The 20,595-nt window shown below is 48.1% G+C and overlaps 1 protein-coding gene across 2 annotated transcripts in view; it reads right to left on the minus strand.

Annotated features, from left to right (window-relative positions):
* COL5A1 (collagen type V alpha 1 chain) overlaps positions 1-20,595 on the minus strand; it is a 147,733-nt gene that overhangs the window by 29,462 nt on the left and 97,676 nt on the right. For both annotated transcript variants that reach the window (XM_082775611.1, XM_082775610.1), the window contains exons 22-35: positions 20,081-20,125; positions 19,434-19,487; positions 18,821-18,865; positions 17,561-17,614; positions 15,166-15,210; positions 12,994-13,047; positions 10,065-10,109; positions 8,928-8,981; positions 7,250-7,357; positions 6,751-6,804; positions 5,637-5,690; positions 1,790-1,834; positions 1,372-1,425; positions 437-481 (exon numbers count right to left, since the gene is read on the minus strand). In XM_082775611.1, coding sequence (XP_082631737.1) covers positions 437-481; positions 1,372-1,425; positions 1,790-1,834; positions 5,637-5,690; positions 6,751-6,804; positions 7,250-7,357; positions 8,928-8,981; positions 10,065-10,109; positions 12,994-13,047; positions 15,166-15,210; positions 17,561-17,614; positions 18,821-18,865; positions 19,434-19,487; positions 20,081-20,125 — 756 coding nt within the window. The remainder of the gene's footprint in view (positions 1-436; positions 482-1,371; positions 1,426-1,789; positions 1,835-5,636; positions 5,691-6,750; positions 6,805-7,249; positions 7,358-8,927; positions 8,982-10,064; positions 10,110-12,993; positions 13,048-15,165; positions 15,211-17,560; positions 17,615-18,820; positions 18,866-19,433; positions 19,488-20,080; positions 20,126-20,595) is intronic.

Consider the following 20,595-nt stretch of genomic DNA (forward strand, 5'->3'; position numbering starts at 1 on the left):
ACTGTTTTCCACCGAGCACACTGTAGGCTGGAGAAAGCAGAAGAGGTCCTGGTGGATCCAACTCCTCCAGAAACCAGGCTATGGCCGTCAGCACAGACAGAGTGGGGGGCTTTTCCCTTTTCCCATGGAGCACCGTTGGCACAGGACACCCAAAGGCCCACTTGAGCCTCACTTGGAGAGCTCAGAAGCGCCATGAGGGCTGTGTGTGACTTGTGAGACCTCTCTCCACACCAATAATTTTCACCTGTTTTTTTTTTCTAAGCACTTTCTTAGCCCGTATCCTGGCTGCAGGGAGCTCCCCAGCCCTCTCTGCTTCATGAGACACTTGTAGGGTGCTTACTGCAGGAAAATCCCCTTGCTGTGAACCCCCCACTTCTGCTGGGTTACACCAGCAGAGGTTATAGGTCCCTGCCCCAGCCCCACGGCGCTGCCTTACCCTTTCGCCAGGAGGACCAGGGGGGCCATCGCCACCAGAGTTGCCCTTTTAAGGATAAACAAAAAAAAAAAACAAAACACAACAAAACACCATTAAAAATACATGCATCACCACTTCAGCTGCTTCGCACAAAGATTTCAAATGGCACCGACCCCAGGGTGAGAGCCCACCCCCCAGCCCCTCTCTATCAATAATTCTCCATCAGGGACAGCATCCAGCGAAAAAACGAGCAGCTGCTCATTCCCCCCACACCGCTTAATAAAAACACAGGGAAGATAACATCAGCAGGCTCGGGACATCTCCACCAGCTAACAGCCTCCCTCGGAGAGATAAATGCCGCAGCAAAGCCGAGGTATTTATCAAAAATTCATGCCGATACAAAGCCGAGGCATTTATTTTTAACGCCGGCAGTGCGGCGGTGACAGCGCCTCATTATGGCAGCTTTGCTTCCATCACGCCCAGCAATTGATGGTCACTTCATCCATTTCTGCAGCAGGTGCTAGAGCTGAGAACGCCTCCGGGTTGGCTGGCAGAACAATGTCTATTGTGTCTGATGGCCAATTGCTGGCCAGCAGTTTGCATGCAAAGCGGCTCGGCACGGTGCAAGGGTGTGCAGGGCTCGGGGGAAGCGTCAGTGGAGTTCAGGGTTGGGGTGGTCCCTGGTATGGGGTGACCCCTGGGTGAAACGGGGCCTCAGGTCAGGCTTCGTGCTGAAACAAAGCCATTGCATTTTTAGGACCTGTGCACAGACTTCTCAGTTGGGTTACGAGGCATTTGGCTGGGTAATGCAGATCAGGAGGGCTCAGCTTCCAAAATACAATGGAAAAAGGAGAGAAGGGAAACGGAGGGCAATGAAGCAGATGGTCTCTAATGCTGACGCTTTTTAGGACGTAGTTCTCTTCCCAATTACCATCATAGGCTCTCCCAAACCTTACCTTTGGGCCAGGTTTCCCAGTGCTTCCCCTAGGGCCTCTTTCCCCACGTGGACCCTTGGAAAGACACAAAAGATGACGGTTTAGTGCTCTGGGTAGCAAGAAGAACTGCACTGTGACAGGCAAAGAGCTCAAGCACCTGAGCTGCACGAGGACAAAGAGCAGTCCCACCAGCAGCACCACGATGCCAGGAGCCTTCGGCAGTGCTGGCTGAACATCCCATTTTGTTATGGCTCCAAACCAGAACCACTGGTGAGCCCCAGCCCCAAAGTAGTGCCCTCTCTGCTTGGCTTTAAGGCTGAAGGCCAGATAAAGAGCCAGATCCTGCCCAGGTAGGACATGAATCAGAGCACACCTCGTCTAGTATTAACAAGCTTTCAAAATGCACAAGAAGTGATAAAAAAAGATAAAAAATGATTACCGTTGGACCGCGCTGCCCCCTTGGACCTGGTTTGCCAGGTGTCCCCTGCAAGGAGAAGGAACACAGGTGAGTCACGGGCCAGCAGCAGCCACAGGCTGAGCTCGCAGCAGGGGAATGCACAACGGAGACCTATCGCATGCAAACTGCCCCCCAAACCTCCTCAGTTCTCATTTGCAATCAAAAAGACAATAGCAGTTTTACTCATAGCTCTCAGTTATTGCGTTTGTTGTCTTTTGTAATATTTGGACACATCTGAACAGCAACCCCAGTGCCCAGATGGCATCTAACACCTGAGGGACGGTCTCCTAAAAGTACCCAAAAAACACCACAAGGATGAGGCCACCTCCTTGGACCACGCAGGCTCCTAAAAAGCCAGCAAACACACCAGGGGCAGCCAAAAGCTGTTCTGCTCTGCCACCCCAAAATCCACAACCCCCTTTCCTGCTGATCTTCGCCCTCCCCTTCTCCCAGCTCACGCAGAGCATGTGCTGATGCACACACACACTGCAAGACCTGCGTTAAATATGTGCAGAATGACAGCAGCAGAGCAGGCACCCTAACCCGAGCAGTTATTTTACGCTACACAAGCCAATTAAGCTGCCCCACATATTTACAAATCTTTCCTCATCTTTGTGAACTTTGTGCTAAACAAGTAATTTAAGACATTGCTTTGCAGCAGCGACAAAACAGCAGGCTTATGAGCTCTGACAGATGCAGTCAGTTCCCCGTAATGGGGGACTGTGATTAATTCTGACAGAAGAAAGACAAAGACGGCTGGGTTCTAAATCTGGCATTATGCTAAGCTCCATTACCATACGCCTAAAAGAAAAGTAAAAGCCCAGATCTTGCTACCTGAGGACGCTGTTTTGGCTACTGTCATTATCAAAAAAAAAAAAGCCAATAGGTTTGACTTTCTTCCTTTGGACCAGCAGCCTACTATTTTTTACCAATCACCTGTTAAAGGAAGGAAGAGAAGGATTTTCTATGTAAGGAACACAGATGCTTAAAATATCATTTGCCATTTTCTGCCCCAAATCCATCATCTAAAAATCTTGCCTTCTCGTATTTGGCACTCATTAACCGGGCAAAAATAAAACAAGAGCTGGAAAAGTTTTAAATCAACTTTCTTCCAGCTGCTAAAATTAGCCCTGCTGAATCTTCCTCGTTCTGCGGTTCCATTTAATAAACACTACTGGCATACTTTTTTAATTAATTACAAAAAAATCATTTTGAAGCACTCCATCTGTTTTTCCTTTCCCTACAAGAGGCTGAATTTGGATCAGGTGGTGCAGAGTGCAGCCTCCCTGCAGGTAGCCCCCCACACTCCCTTCCTTCTTTCTCAATTCTATTTTTAAGCAAAATTTTTCCCCTGCTTATTGCTGTCATTAATCATGCATACAGCGCTGTGTACTGCTGCTAAGAATTCATATAGCACTGTAAATGCACACAGGCCTACATTTTTCAAACAGGGATATCGAAGGAAAGGCATCTAAATTCAGATTATTTTTTAGGCACCCAAATAAATGGCCTGGATTTTGGCTCCCCCCCTGCACACCCTCCAGGCTCTGTCAGACAGGGCGTGCAGGGAGATCTATTATCCCATGCTAATGGCTGGGGATTATTAGCTCTAAAAATAAAGATCACTTACTCACATTTCCAACTATCGATTTCATGATCAGTTTGTGAAAGCGCCCGAGCCAGCCCACCCAAACTCGCCTCAGGCTGCTGGGTGAAGCTGGGCACCGGGGAGCTGCTTGCCGAAACTACCAGGATATTTTGCAGGGCACTCCTTTCCAAAGACACCAAAGACACCCTTTTCTTCCTAATTCTTAACTTTGCCAGCCCCTGTGTGCAGCCAAAAGCTGTGGTTTCAGCTTTGGGGAGCTTTTGCACTGCCAGCACCAAAATTCAGCTGCTGGTGCTGGCCTGGCTGCTGATGCTGCTTGGGCTTCCTTATTTTCACCTTTTTTTTTTTTTTTATTATTATTTTAGGGGGAGAATAACTATCCATGTTGTTGAAATAATGAGATGGAAAGCTTATTTCAATGCCTAGATGATGACAACTGTAGGAAAAACCTGTGATTCTTATTATTCTGGACACGTAAACAACCGTGTGGAGTATCATAATAGTAATACCTTGTAAAAAGAAAAGACAAACAGAAATGATTTTTGGTTGTTTCAGCTGCAAATTGGGTTACCCCACAATGCACTGGAGAAGCAAATCTTACAAACTCTCTTTCTTGACTGCATGTGGACATGCTCATAAAGTAGCAAATTTACTGGTCTCGGGAGAAGCAGAGTGTAATTTATCAAGTCTAACTCAACGAGGCTTAAATTCAGTTGATGGTCTCCATTTGGTTCGTGCAGTGTGATCCTAGCTCAGTCTATTGTTCTCTATATAATCGCTTTCACTTATTTCAAATCAGATACTTGGGAGGAAAAAAAAGAAGGATACCAAAACAGTCATTGAAAATCTGTATTTCTGCTACCCTTATAAATTTTTCAAGCTGAGCTCCTTTTACTAAAAGGAGAGATTTGTCCATGGAAGTGTTTCTCTCTCCCACGCAGACAAACATAGCAATAAAACAAGGGCGAGCTGCTGGACTAGGTGCAGAGTGGTGTAAATGGTCCAAGCGAACACTGGAGAGAATTAGAATTAATCCAGCTTAATCCTTGATTATTTTTTCTCATTCTTACAGACAACCAGCTCCCACTGTGCTCCCGAAGAAGCCTGCTGTCCGAGCGGGCTGGCTCCACATCCCACCAGATGCAGCCAGATGAAGCAGGAGGGGTGAGGATGCTCAGGGGGTGCACAGCAGCATGTTTCCCTATCACTGCAGTGCCCATGCCCTGGTTTATGTCACCCAGAAATGCACCCCGAGGATTTTTTTTTTTGCATATTGGATAAGGCGGGTGGTAATTATACAGCTACAGTAAATTTGAGGCTGCTTTGGCAGCTGCCTCCCTTCTCCTGCCTGGCTGGGAGTGGAGGGAAGGGGATTTGTAGTTCAGAATGAGATGAAAATTACTCAGTGGGAAAAAAAAAAAAAAAAAGAGAGGGATATAAACCAAATTTCGGTGGCACAATATTAATGCAGTGCAAAGTGATTTGTATTTTCTGTGCTCCTATCAAACACGTCTGTTAGAAGTCATTTGTATTTAAATGAGAGTAAAATGGAAACTAATTCCACTTACTCTCCTTACTCCCCCTATTTTTTCCCTGGGACCAGAGCTCACGAAGAAAATGACTGCATTTGTACTTTCCATCCCCTAACTCAACCTTGTCATCCTCAAAATAAAATAATACAAAATAAAATAAAAGATCACTGGTGTATTTAGACAATTCCCTGCTATTCAAGCACAAAGCTGAGCAGGGGGTGAGAGGTAGAGGTGAGTTCAGGGGATGGAGCCCCTACATTTTGAGGCTGTTTAGGAATTTAAAACAGCTCCACTTATTAAAAGGAGAAACATGTTAAGTGTGTTTTCACCTACGTATTTTGAATCTCAAGTTAGGTTAAGATGGTTCTGGCTGCTTCTGAATAGATTCACCCATTTCTAACAATTACCATTAATTAAAAAGCTCTTCATGCCCCGAGCAAAGTCTGGCAGCAAGGAGAGGATTCAGGTTCAGAGAAATCTCTTGAAATATCTTGAGGGAAAGCTTTCTGCTGTGTAATAGGCGTGCACTGTGCTGTCACTTGTGCCCACCATGGGCATCAGCAGCATCCTGCCCTGGGGACCGGGAGGTGACAGCTGCCAGCAAGGGATTTTACCACCATCAGTCCTGCCCAAGGGCTGCTCTCTGGAGGAAAAAATCAACGAAGCAGCCAGCCAAAGCAGCTCTTACCCGTGTGCCCTTCTCGCCGTTGGCTCCTGGGAATCCTGGGAATCCGATTGAGCCCTTTTGGGGGAGAGAAAAGAGACGGATGGGTTCAGGACACTGGACGGGGTGGCTCTGTCTGGCTGTGCCAGGCGCCCGCTAGCCTGAAATAACCCTGGCCGAACTCGCTGACGTCTGCAGCTCCTGGTGCTTTTTTTTTTTTTTAAACCTTCCTCTAACAAAAACAAAATCGAAGACAGACCCGAAATGACCTCAGAAGCCAAATTTTCTCCAAAAATAACAAACCAAAATAAAAAGGTCCATGCCTCATTAGAAGTCGCTGCAAAGGCCCAAGCCCATGCTTGCACCAGGTGCCTGGGGAACAGCAGGCTTTTGTGTTTAGCTCCTAAGTCACTATGTTGCACATGAAAATTTAACTCCTGGCTTGTTCCTTTCTGATGTAATTGCCTGGAGAATAGCTGCTGCTGCTTTTAAAATATGAATTAGCTGAAAAAATGCAAAAAAAAAAAAAAAAAATTACCCCAGAAAAAAAAAAGGCAAATTAAAAAAAAAACAAACCATCAACACCACAACCAGAAAACAATCTCTTGCAGTTAATTATGTCTCCAGTGTTAAACAAGACTGCTTTTTTTTTTTAAGCAATGAACATGAATAATAAAATATGATTCTAAAAAGAAAAAAAAAAAAAAGTTAACAAAAACATAAGTTCCCAAAGCCTCCAGGGCATGTAAAAGCTGGGCTGTAGCCTCAGTCTATGGGGTGGAATTTGCAGCTTTAATTTAAAAAGGGCATTTGAAAATGGCCCATATGAAGGTGGGCGTGCAGGTAGGATATAAAGGATGTTTGCAAATCTGTAAATAGCAGTTCTATTTTAATTTCAGGGAGATCCTGATTCATTAGCTATTCTTCTTAATTAATTAAAGTAGCTCAAAGCTTTGAAGATACAAGGCCCAGTACCGGGAGAAGCACCTTTATGCCTATTGCTAGCACGAAAGCTCCCACAGAGCCCTTATCTGCTGCCTTAGTGGTCCTGCATGCCCTGGAGGGGGCTACTGTGCACACTTTGCAGCCCCCATCCCTGTGCATCTCCTCCCATCACGTTGCAGCACCCCCCCATTACCTTTGGGCCCTGCCTGCCCGGGTAGCCGGGCAGTCCTGGCACTCCGAGTTTTCCCTGAAACACAAAAAGAAAGTGAGTCAGTGGGGGCAACGGAGGCCTTGAGAGCAGCTGCGGGTTTGCACCAGCTAAAAGGGGAGAAGTTAAGCATGTAGAAGTCAAGAGCCAAGGTTGCTTAGGTGGCTTCCCTCCCTGGTCTTTTTTTTTTTTTACCAAGACTTTGCACCCAAGCAGATAATCCCAAAGAGACCAACACCTCGATGCACCCAACTCACATCACTGCAGTAACTCCATCTCCTCTGGGACCCCTCTGGTACTCACGTTGAACTGCACACACCAGCCTTCACACACAGCTCCTGCCCCTCTTCTTCATCCCTCTGCCCCAAAACCACCCCTTATGCCCCATACTGAGCACCGCTCTGTCCACACACCACAAAAAAAGCCCCAAAGCAGCGTGTTTTGCTGTAAAACCCACTTGGGTGTCTCCATCCCAAAGACTCACCTTCTCTCCAGCAGGACCAAGAGGACCGGGATCTCCATTAGGGCCAGAGCGACCTTTGGGGCCTTCGGGACCATCCTCACCCCGTGGACCAGGAGGCCCAATCTCCCCCTGTAAATGACAAGATGGGCACTGACACAGCAATACACGCCATCAGATACTCCCTGGAGCTGTTGGAGAAACTCAGCTCTTGGAGAAAGTGGCTCAGCTGAGACCGTCCTCGAGTAAATTGCAGAGCGTTATCAGAGCACCAAGCTCTCACTCATATGGCTTGGCTATTATTTCTGACTACAGCCGTCTTATCTGGTGGCCCAACTATCCCATCTACATGAAGCATTTCTCCACCGAAACAGCCTTCATTAGCTCTGATTGCAACACACCCTTCCCGGCTCCCAAATCGTGGTTTGATGTGCAAGCAGGCCCCGGGAAGTGTTTAATTGAGGCCTGAGCCACGGGCAACTGGAGAATAGAGATCGGGCTGGAGCTTTTGTGCTGAAAATCATTAGGAAATCTGAACACGGGCAGACGGAGCCATTAACATGAATTGTTACAGCACTGCGGGCTGCAGCACACACAACAACAGTAGTCATTTTGTCAGTGGGCAGCAGGAGATGTCTCCATGCTGTGAATACGGGCTGTGGCCTTCTCGCTCACCAGGTGAGCCACAGATCTTTATGTGAAGCTTTTGGGTGCCTTTGTCCTTTCAGAGCTCGCTGTAGATCACACAGATCATCATAAAACAGAGAGTTTGATGGTGGGAGCTGGAGCTGTGGGCTCCAGGTGAGGACAGCCGTCCCCTCCCCAGCAGGCCACCTTGAGGTCTGCTGAAGCCTGTGGAAGCACCAGCTCCAAGGTGACACGTGGAGTGTGAACCAGGAACCCCACCAATTACACGTTTAAATGCTGGGATTTAAATGGAAGATTTGATTTGTACTTTTACTTCACGCAAGGCATTCATTTTTCCTTTAAGCATGGGGAGAAAAGAGCACAGAGCTCTCCCTCAGCTGGGGGGACACCAAGCCCCAAGCAATGCAACCACTCGAAGAGATGGGACAAGAACAACCCCTTGTCCCCAACAGCTGGATGCTAAGGACAGACAAACACACTGCAAAGCCCTGTGCTACAGCTGCTGCTCACATCCAAGCATGATCTGGGGTTTCTGGCAGTGTGTGTGTGTTCCTCTGTCTTTAAAAGCCCTGAAGCCAGACAATGAGCTCTGCTGCTACAGATAAGAGTCTGATGGAAACCTGCACCCCTGGCAGCTTGCGCCGCACTGCTCTGGGTTCTGTTAAAGTGTGTTCCCAGTAACTTTACAACCCATGCTGATGGCATGGAGACGCATCAGGTGCAGCAAATAAAGATGCCTACCAGACCCGAGATGCAGTACTATGGGAGAAAAGAGAAAATGGAAATAAATGTGACACAGCTAGATTGTGCAGGATTCTTAGCTGTCAAAGCAGCAAGACTTGGCCCTCTTTTACTAATCAGTTTTAGTTTACCATCAAGATGGGACTCTAAATTTAGGAATTTATAACCCCTGTGCTTGATGTGAACATGAAATTCCTGCCTGGAGATCAGATGTGCCAGAAAGACCCTGACCAGAGCCTGCCCTGCTGCCCTAGTGCCACGTCTGCAGGGCTTGAAGGAGCACTACGAGACCTCATCGGTCACAAGCTCTTACCCGGTCTCCCTTGATGCCCATGTCACCTTTAAAGCCAGGGAAGCCATCTTCACCCTAAAAAACAGAGAGGGTAAAAAACAGACAAAGTGTATAAATGAAAAAAAAAAAAAAAAAAATTCCCTAGTCTTCCTGTGGGCCCCCTGCACAAGGAGAACAATGTCAGGTCCTTGGCTTCTGTAAGCCCTGGGTGCACACAAGCAGACACGAGGACACACACATGGAAGCCCAAGCAGGCTGCAGCTGTCAAGATCCCAGAGGCATCCCAAGGAAGTATTCCTTCACATCCCGCACTGGCTGCCAGTCAGGATATCACAAATCTGGCTCGATATGAGTAACAACACCTTGCCAGTACTGGGAACCAATTATTTCTTAAGTACAACTGGCTTTATTTTCATGGAGGATGTTTTACACCATGCTTCAAGGGAACCTCTAGGACAGTGGCAATATTTCTTTCAGCCAAGAAGGTTTAATTGCAGAACTCAAATCAATAATGTATTTCATCCTCCAGCAAATCTTTCATAGGCAATGAGGACACCATTCCCAGAAAGACCTTTCGAGTCCTGAAGGTCCCTGCCAGGACTCCCTAGCTAAAATGCCTAGATTTGCTGATTTTTTTTTTTGGAGCAGGAATGAAGGAATACAGAGCTGTTTAGGGCTGGAACCAGGCAAGATTTTTCTCTGCTTCCTTTGGGAAAACCCAATTCCATCTTTGACATACAAACAGACAGACTGTGTCCTCGTTCATACTGACTTGGGTCTCACAAGCTGCTCTAATGACCAGGCTGGGTAGCACATCCCATGTGCTGTCCTCCCTGGTCCAGCAGTTCCCCAGCTGCCACATGCTACAAAACTTCATCTCCGTGGAATCGTGCCCAGAAAACTCAAGCTGCTAATTTTGTCAGGAGGAAATCATCCCAAAGCTGAACCTGAGCTATCCGTAACGGCTGCCTGCAGCAGACAGCCCCGGCCCCAAGCAGGTCCTGGGGGCTGCACTGCTCCCAAGTGCAAATAAAACAAAATTCTAGCAAAATTCACCTCATGCAAGAGAATTTCACAGACAGCACATTGTGCAGGATGGGTCTGCAGAAACACTAAGAGGCTATAGAAGATTGATCCAAACACAGGGTGTTAACTCACCTTTTCACCTTTGGTGCCTTTCAACCCGCGAACACCATCTGCTCCCTTGGAGAAGACAAAACGAGATGTTACATGGTATGTGTAAGCTTAAGAATCATTAACAATGGTGATTTTTGCTTCCAACATTGACGATGGCATCTTGCAAACTGTGATAGTCTGAAATGCATTGCTAATTGAACATCACCTGCTAATTTCCAGCTGTGAGTGCTTGGAGACTCAAACCTCTTAGTGGGGCAGGTGGGGTTGGTGGTCTCTGCCTCTTCCAAGCCTAACCCCTGGAACCATGTTCCCAGGGATAAAACTCATGATGGAAAGTTTGTTTTCTGCATATATTTTACCCCAAAAAACATTTCCTGAGTGCTGAGTACACTTGTGCATTCAGAGGAAGGCGGTGCAGGAGCTGGGCAGGGACACCTGGGCTGGGAATTCAGTCTGAGCACACCGAGGAGATTTCCCTGTGGCTCTGCAGCGCCCTGTCTAGCACCCACAAAGTTTTAGCTTGTTTTTTTCTTTTTTCACCACGGTTCTCACCTCCGTGCACACACTGTATTATTTTATTTTTAAAGCATCCTGCTGTCAGCTGAAACCCTGGCGCTCCTCAGATCAACGGCAAAGCCTGGATTTCATTCCTCCTGCCTGACGGGGCCCCTTTTGCAGAGCAAGTAAACACGTTTGAGGCTGCTCCTGAAGCACCCATTCAGCTTCTGCTTGCCCTGCAAGGCTTCTGCTTGGCCTGCAAGGGTAGCCCCAGAGAGGGCTCCACCTTGGCTGGAATTCATCTCTGGAAGATGGACATGGAGCTCTGCAAGGGCTGGGAAAAGCTCACAGGATCACCTGCTTGGGGCACAGCTCGCTCTTGAGCTACCACTGCTTACAAAGGACGTGCCCAAACAGGATTTTCACGCCCTGAGAAATTTCACCAGGTTATAAATCAGACACGGTGATGCTGAATAAAACCCCAAACAATGAAAAAAAAAAAAAGAGGTAAAAAAAAAGAAAAGAAAAAAAAAAGATGACAACAAGCATGCCTGAAGCAAACTGCTGACTGAAAGGAGATTCAGTGTCTCCTGGAGGCGTTTGCACAAACATGATTGCTGACCAGAAGCAGAGATGCTGCAGCACAGACGATGCCTGGCACAGAAGCCTTGCTTGGCACACCGTGTCCTCAGCCTGCAGCCAGCTCTGCATGCTCCCTGGCCATCAGAGGGAAAAATCACCTTTCAGTGTGGTTTTTGCTTAGAAAAATCATTTAGGCACTGAAAGGAGAAAAGAAACAAAACAAAACTAATGTGACTGGTGCAGGCATATGTGACATTGTGCAGACGTGGTGCAGAAACCCTCCAGGGCTTCACTAAGGCGATCAGTCCATGGAGGTGCTGAGTGCGGTCAGGATCTGGCCCCTGCTCTGCCACCAGCCCTAACCTCGCCAGCCTCCAGGCTCCTCACCTATCCTGCCTCTCGGGATAAAATGCCACCCTAAGGTATCCACACCAGCTGAGCAATGCAACTCCTGAAATAAAAATGCCGAAGATATTTTTCTTAAAGGAGTATTTTGTGCAGGGCATTTTAACTTTTTTTTTTTTTTTGTCTCCCTTAGGCATGTCAAGAGAAAGTATAATTAAAAGTACATCAAAATTTGTGCAGTAGAACAGGGCTCTGGTAAGTGAGGCGAGATCTAAAAATTATTTATAGCTGCAAACCCAATGAGACGCATTTTTCTCAGAACTGGAGATTCATTCATTTAATAGGATGCTGCTTGTAGGAAGCAAAACCCCTTCTGTACGCACTATGGATTTGGTGCATGACATACTTTCTGTAGATCACTGTAATGTGGAACAGTTCCACTTTAGCGGTAAACACAACAGCAAACCATTCCCTAATGGACCACTATGTCTCAATCTGCAACCTTGCAAGAACCGAGATGAAAGCTTGCTTTGGTTAAATACATTCAGCTTAAATTTTGAAGGCAGAACGGCAAATGGGTTTGTGCTACTGAAAAAATATACAAGGGGCTTTAAGAGGGTTTAAATTCACCTTTCGTCACCAATCTAGCACAGATCCCTGCGGATTCATTGGAGCTTTGGGAAGCAAGATGCAACTGCACCTGAATTAATACATCTTGATGGGGCATAATAGCCGGAGCTGAATCGGGAAAAATACCCAGCACCTTCTTACTGGTGTGCAAGCGCTGCAGGCAGCAGGGAAGAGCTGGAATTCAATCTACTGAAAGAGCACATTACTGAGACCTACAAGCGCCGTCTGACAAGGTTTTGGATCAGGAGCATGAAAAGCTTGCTTTGTTTTAGTAATAGGCTATTTTGTTTTATTAACAAGCCTTGTTAAAGTCTTCACATTCTGGCTGAGATTTGCTTTGGCTGTAAACTGGAAACGACTAGAATGGGACTGAGCCATGCTCACAGAGAATTAAAAGAGAAATCTCTCCAAAGCACTGAAGGATGCTAGAAGGTGTTGTTGCAGAGCAGGGCACCTGCAATCCTTGTGGCCTGCGGGAAGACACAAGACTGAGGCTGAATCAAGCAGCAAACAGGGTGTCACCAAGGTGGCCCTAAGCACCTGTGCCCACCAGCAATGCTTCCTTTGCAGGTAAAAGCTTCTGGACCTGCCAGAAGGATTTGTTTCCTCCACAGTGGGCTGGAAGCTCTGCAGGTTTCCCTGAGGCACTGCTACAGGGCAGGTAATGTGTTACCCATGGGGGTTCGAGATTGTGCCCCAAAAGCATGCTCTCCTACCGTCCCTCACCGTCCGTATGGCTGCAGGACCAGAGCATGCAGAGGACCCTTCCTCAGGGTGCTTGGTGTGACTGAGAGGGCCTTGTCCATCTCCAGCATGAGGCAGAGATGTCTTAAGCTTCTTCTTAAGGAGTTTTAAGCAAGCAAAAGGGCGGACACTGTTTTGGCATCCTCCTTACCTTGACTCCACGTGGTCCTGGATAACCAACGGGGCCCTGAGGACCTGGTGGACCCTGGGGTGAAAAAAAGGCAAAGAAAAACACATCAAGTCAATGCGAAGGTGCAGCAGTAAGGAGATTGTGTGGAAAACAAATATCCCAGCCATCTGGCTGCTTCAAACTGGGCGGAAATGGCAGTGACCATCTGAAAACAGCTCAAAATAGCACCGAGTGCTACAGCAACATCACTTGGAGCAGGTGCACTCAGCTCAGCCAACAGCAAAGATCCACACAATGGGAAAGGATGAAGGAAAGGCAGAGCAACAACTCGGTACAAAGGGATTTATACATAAGATCAGTGACTTGTGTTTTGGATTGAAAAAAAGAACAAGTCTGAGAGAGAAGAACATGCTCTTCTGCTGCCTCCCCGCTCCCAAACCATCCTGGTTTCGCAGTAACGCTCCAGCCCAGATCGGGCATGACACGGCTCAGGGCGATGATCACCAGATCAGAGGAGTTATTGCTCGAGGCACACGCCTTGGATGCTGTCCTTTGGCCTTGGCGACATGGCAGGGAGGTGCTCACAAAACTCCTTCCTGCTACCAAAAGCTGTCGACCACCAGTGCTGCCGTGAGTGCCGCCACCACAGCACCCACCAGGTGCCCTGCGGGTGCTCCATCACCACCCCACCACCACGCTGTCCTGCCTGCCAATAAATCACGCTCTTTATCAAGCCCAGTTGGGTCTTATTCTCCTCAATCAGCCAGCTAAACAACTATTCTCTCACTTCCTCCAGCCTGAGACAGGCACTTTTTCCAGCCTGACAGCCCAGCGGAGCCCAGACCCCGCACAAACATCAAGCCCTGCCCGAAGATCACGGCTGCTGGAGAAATAACTCAAGCAACAAGCCGTGTGCCGGCCCTGCACCTCCACCTGCTGACTCCCTGACGTTTGCTAAATGTCCCCCCCCCCACCACCACTGCCTGGCTTCTCATATTGCACAGCTGTGAGGGTTTTGATTTCTCAGCCATGAGGGATGGCAGCGGGACAAGGGGCACAGCCAGGGCTGCGGCCGCTGCTCTGCACGGGGCTGGGGGACTTCGAGGCAGCCGGGCTGTGCTCCGGTAAAACACTTTTGACAAATGCAATGTTTTTCAACCGAATGGGACGCAGAGGGAACGCAGGCGGTAAATCTCCCAGACAGACAGACACCCGCATAATTCAAGGGCTCTAGCCCGCGGCAATATTCTCAAATATATTGTTAGAGAGGGACTTCAACCAAGGGGAGGGGAAGAAAATGGAAGGCCAGGAATACAAAAAGAGTTATTTTCTGCATTCCCCTGTGCCACAAAGGGTATTTATTTATGTCTGCTTAGGCTTCCCTGCACAGTTTCAGCTTTCACATCAGCTGGGCGCTGCTTGCCAGGAAGGAGGGCAGAAGGGACGGTGTTGTGCTGGATTTCAGGAGCAACAACTGCTGCATCACCAGAAAAATTGCAACTGCCCCCTCTCCTCTCCTGCCACCAAAGCACCAGAGAGAAAAAGCTTCAACAAAACCACTACAAACACCTTAACGGAGATCTGAGGGCTGAATAAGCTGCAAATATTACAACACCCCCCTGAACCTGGGGCATTTTTGGGGTTGTCACAGATGCTGAAAGAGCGCTTCGCTATTTCTGCACCTCCCTTTCCCTGACCTCGTGGAGAAAGCTGAGTAAAAAACAGCACAACGGAGAGACCCAAGCAGACAAGCTGGGCTCAGCTTCTGGTGTTGTTTCAGTGGGGTTTGCTTGTCCCCGATCCATGCCTTGGCAGCTCGGTCCCCCCGGCATATCCCTGCAGAGCCAACCCCATGCAGCACACGGACTCGTCCCCAGCTTGCACCCCGCTCCTGCCCGGCCTTGGCAGCGTTGCTGTGTTGGCCAAGAATGCGAAACTGCTCAACGCAGCTCTGCTAGCACAAGTTCTAGTGCTGGCAAACGTCTTCTTGACAACAGTTTGTTTTATTTTGGGAAGAACCATGACCCGTAACAGCGAAATCTCGCCCTCCTACAAGCAGCAGCTCCAGCAGCTAGCTGGCTGCAGCGCTTTCGTGGCGCCCTGGCAATGGATCTTCACTTTTAAGGCTAATATTAAATTCTTAATTTGTATTTTGTGATACTTAACAGTAATGAGGATCTTGTTGACACCTACCTGACTCCCCTTCTCTCCAGGAGGACCTTCCTTGCCAGGATGACCCTATTAATACAAGAGACAAACAGAAGAGAAAAATGGGTTTGGTGCATGCTGAACGCTTTGGAAGCCAACAAGCTCGCTCAGGCAGCTATGATTTATTTGCAAGACAACAGTTGCTCTCCAGGAAGCTCTTACTGATACAAAAAGCCCTCTGAAGCCAGCATTTCCCAAAAGAAAGAGGACTGCATTTGGTCTGTGTTGCTGTTCTTAGATATCTAAACCTTCTTACCCTTTACCTCCTTTCGGCAGACAAGCACAAACCATTCTGCAATATTTTTCTCATATTTGAACATCTCAGTGCATTCAGCAGCAAGCAGCATACACATTTTGCAGACGGAAAAAAAAGATAAAATTATCTCTGTATTTAACAAACTTGTGAAGATCACAAGATGCCCAGACTGGTCAGAGCCCCTCGCATTAATTTCCTAATTCCTGGAGTCGGTTACAAGATCTCATGACAAAGCCCCAGCTAACCTGCATCCCTGTCAGACGCTGGCTGGCTGGCTGCTGGCCAGCATTCCCCTGGGGATTTGATGCTGAATAACCCAACAGCCAAGAGCCTCCACCACATTCTCATTCACAGCCTTTAGGAGCCTTTTGCTGGGATTTCAATCAGCAGAAAAAAAGATGGTGCGAATTGCCTCAGGTATAACAGGAAGGATTAGTGAGAAACTGGGGAAATCCTTGAGAGAAGTTTTGAGTGGTGATTTTTCTACTGCAGGAACCGAGATGGAGCCGGGTCAGAAGATGAATTTTTGTCTGGCAATGCAAACAAAAGCAATAAGCCCTCCGTGAGGGCAGTCGCTGCACTCCCCAGGACTTTCTTTTTTCTCCCATTTTTTTTTTTTTTTTTTTTTTTAAGAAGATGAGAGCACATCCAACTGCTCTAAGGCCACTAAGACCTTCTTCACTCGGTAGTTTCTTTACATACGAAGTCTCCTCTAATACTCAAAATAGAGCAATGGAACAAGTAAAATCACAAGACTATTTTCCATAATCAGTCTTCATAACAGCAATGTCAGACAAGCAGGAATTCATAAAACAAGCTGGTTTAATAAAGAAACAACATGACAGCTGTCAGCTATGCGTCAATAACATGCAGAGAAAATACAATCTGAATTGGCCCTGTGATTTTAAACGGCACCAACAGCATCAGTGCACAAAGGGGGAGCGCATAAGCGCTTGCCTTCGGCTCCTGACATCTGCCTGCAGCCCGGGGGAAGCAAAATGGAAGTGCAACAAGACTTCAGAAGCACCCGTCCACTCCACACTAAATCATCACCGTTTGCAAAATGCCCGTCTCCATTACTGTTACTGAGATCAAAAATTGATGAGCAACTTGGTTGGCTCTTGCAGCGAGATGCTTCAGGCCCTCGGGGATTTGCAGACGCCTTTCAAGACCAATTTCTATAAAAGGCACACAGGCAGGTTTTGTCCTTGGGAAGAGCAACCCTTATGCTTGCAAACCTACACCCTGCTCGCAAACGACGTGGCTACCAGTGGCAAAGGGCCAGCGTCTGGGCACAGCCACGCACGCTCAGCCTGCTGATCTCACACAGCCTTCAGCCTGCACAGAAACAGACCCAGCGCCTTCTCCAGCTGAAGCTCCCTAGAGGCTGCTGCAGGAATTTCACATCGAAAGCTACAGCCTTGGAGATGTTCTGGGCTTTGCTTTAGCTGCTCTATTGACTCAGCTAACAATTGTAAGGATGTTTGAAATGCCCCTCATAGGAACGATAATCCCAGGGTGGGAAATGGATTTTTTTTTTTTTTTTTTGGCCATGCTTTGCATTTGCATCAGTGGGATGTAACTATTTCACATTTGTCACTTGTAAAATCAGGTGTCTCTGAGGTGTGCAAAAACGAGATCAATTTTAAAGGCCAGAGATTTTAGCACCAACTTCTAGAGGAATGAGCAAAAGCTGTTTAAAGAAGGATTAGGAGGAAGCTGCAAGAATATCGTGCTGATATGCCTCTTATCAGCGTTCTGCAGCAGTGCCCAGTGGTCCTGAGCGAGATGAGGACCACCGTGTGCTAGCACTGCAGTACACACACACACACACGAGACCATCCTTACCTCGGTGAGCTGCCAGCCTACATAAAACATAAACGAGAAGCAGGAGGAGGGGAAAAAGAAGCCCAAAAAGACGGCAAGAATTGCCCTGTGCTACACTGTGAGGCTGAGCAAAGCTCAAAGCAGGGCCAACTCAAACCCCTCAGCCCAGGTGAAACGTGGGCAGGCTGCAGGCTCACAGACTTCACAAGCCCACGGTGCACCCAGGAAGGATGGGTGGGTGCAGGATCACCCCTGCAGTCCCTGTGCCAAGGAAAGACCTGGGAGAGGATGACTTACCGGAGGACCGTCTGCACCAGGCATGCCAGGAAGACCGGGTTTGCCCAGAGGCCCCTAAAAACAAACAGAAAAATCATCAGCTGCAATAGCCAGAGCCCCCAGAGCACCAGTTTTGCTTGCTTTAGTCGTGAAAGGCTGCAGGGAGGTGGGTTTATTGGGAAAGCTGCCATGACTTGCAAGGAGTCTGAAAGGAATCTGGGATTCCGGCATCCCAGGAAGGTGTGGCAGTAGTGCCAGCACCTTACCCAGGCCTGGCAGAGCTCAGAGGGAGACGTTTGGGCATGAGGCTGGGAACAGAGCCCAGGGCTGGGAGCAAGTGGCTGCCCTGAGAAAGGCACCATGCGTAAGCATAGGTGGGAGCAGGTAAAAGCATGGGGCTTGCTAGGCTAGGAAATACCCACCCTTTGGTGACAAGTGCAGGAAGATTAATAGGCAAAGGGAGAAAATCAGGCGTGGAGCTGCCCCCATTGACTGCACCTTGCTGCTTTAACGTGAGGAAGTGGTCGCTTCGGTAATTAAGCAGCCCCCTGATTTCTCACGCTATCGAGGAGCGCCACTGCTGCTGCAAGTGCGTGACTCAGCACTAAACCCGAGAGCCCTTTATCTGCTGGAATTGCTAATGTGCTCCTTCACTCTTCTCCTGCTGATCGATAATTTCAGCACGCTGCGGGCTGCCAACACGAGCAGGGAGCTCTCCCGCACGCGTGCTGGATGGATCCCCTGCCTGTGGGAGCTGAACGAGCACCCAGCAATAGCTGCTTTGTCATCTGCATGGGCAAAAACGATGCCCTTGCTTAAACTCTGATGGTCCCAGCACTGCTGGGGGAATGAGGACAGCAGCAACTCCACGTCGACAGCGATGGGAAATCAGAGAGAGCTGGCATGGGTTGGGAGCGGGGAGGAGGCAGCACGAGGAGACCTCGGCAGAGCGATCCAACCCCCAGCTCTTCCCATTACCATCCCCATCAGACTTCCAGGCACTTAGCCCGCAGAAAGAGACAATTTTCAGCCCTCTGCTAATGTTTTGCCATCGGCTGCCTTCAGAATGTTTCTGTTAAAATAGGAAATGAATGCAAATATTATGAATTCGAGGTAAACTGCATTTTCTTGTCTCTCTTCTGTCTGGAATGAGACACATTAGACTTTCATGGACACGGCTGCAAACAGATGTTGCATATGGGGCAAAGGAGCAGCTGAAGCAGCAAATGCATATTAATGGCAACAGTTGTCTTAAGTCAGAGCTGTGGCATTTTAACCTACTTTCTCTCCTGGGGGACCGATGGGGCCTTGTGGACCTGGAAGACCCTGCGAAAAGAAAAACCTAGGGTCATTAAGGAACGAGTTATTCATTCCAAATGCATTTTGGCAATGTCTCAGCCAAGCATCATTCTAGTGCCTGCGACGGCTGGGGATTTCCCCGGCTCCATTCATTCTCAAAACGCCTTGCACCAGCTGATAAAACCTCATTTTTGTAATTTCATTTTCTCCCCCGGGGAGCCATCCCGCCTCGCGGTGTGCAGCCAGGTTCATCCCCACGATGGGAGCGGAGCCGTGCCGAAGGCTGACAGCAGGACTCGGACATCTGCGTTACCCTTCTGGCTCCCAGCATCTGGATGGGGGATGCTGAAAGTCAGACAGGAGCCACAACATGTGGCTCGGCTGATGAGATTGCTTGGACCTGGGCTTGGCTTTGTACCGTGGCAGCGAGAGCCAGGTGAGAACAGGAGGGATCTGAAACTGGGAGCGTTTTCAGGAAGATTTTGGGCCAGCAACGTACATGGAGCCAATTCCCAGCAAATCTCCTTATTGCTGGTCCATCTATTTCTTCCAAACCAGCATTCCTGTTTTTTCATTCCATTTTTTTCCCTCTTACCTGAGCACCTGGGTTGCCCTGCTGGCCTGGGGGGCCCGGCTCACCTTGAGGACCCTGTGAGGAGGCAAAGGCAGAGCTGAGAGCAGGAAAACAGCATCATCCCTCTTGCATCTCAAACCCTTCTCTAACTGTTGGCAACCAGGAGCTCCTGGGCATTGAACACAGCTTCACTCCATGGTGGGGCAGGAGGAGTGAAGTTATTTCACTGCACACACGCTTCTGTGCATGGCCATGCTGCCCAAACAAGCTGTGAGGGGCTTTAGTGCTGCCTAGCTCTGATCAGGTTGTTCTGCAGGAGTCCCTTCAGCCTGGTAGAGCCAACGAGAAGGCATACAAAGATTTTTTTCCCCCTCAGTTAAACTACAGTGCTCCGATGTTCATTAGAACAGCACACGTCTTGATGAGAATGTTTGATCTTTCACGGGGAAATAATGTGCAATTCCATCAGAAATTATAATAAATTAACAGCCATTTGCTGGTTTGCTGTAGGAAGATACTCTCGGTGGTTTTCACAGGCCCTGATAGGAATCTAGACCAGGCTAAAAAGCAATTAGCAAATCTAATTTAATGGAGTACATTTTACACTTCACATATGCTCTCTCTATATAATATCTGAACCGTCTGTAAAACTTGCAGTGAAAACTTACCACATTCCCCTTGGGACCTGTTTGTCCATCCATACCAGCCACACCCTGGGAAAGGATTGAAAAAACAGCATTAAGAAAATATCTGCATATTTCGCACCACAAAAGCAGGGAAAATGCAATAAAAATAAGAAAACATCAGGAGGCCCTTTAGACCGTGTGGAAATGGAGCAATTTTCTAAAGGTGTTTTGTTAAGCAGCCAATTCTATGAATCCAGCAAAAATTAACACTTTAAAGAGTCATTTTGGTATTTTCCCACTGGTTTAACCTGCCTGAAAAAGCAGAATCAGCACCAGATGAAGAAATCCTGGCTACGTACTGCAGCCGGATTGCTTCCGACAGCGAGCAGACTGGTAGTAGCTCGTGAGAAGGAACAACTGGACACAGACCTCGCTCGGGACAGGAATGCATTGTTCAGGTGAAGCCAACAAGGCTGTGCCAAAACGAGGATTTGACCCAGATTGTTCTTAACAGAGTTATGGACAAAGCAAAGCCTCCAAGGCTGAGGTTTCCTCAA

This window comes from Aythya marila (genome assembly GCF_965140915.1).
Source record: "Aythya marila genome assembly, chromosome: 19".
NCBI lineage: Eukaryota > Metazoa > Chordata > Aves > Anseriformes > Anatidae > Aythya > Aythya marila.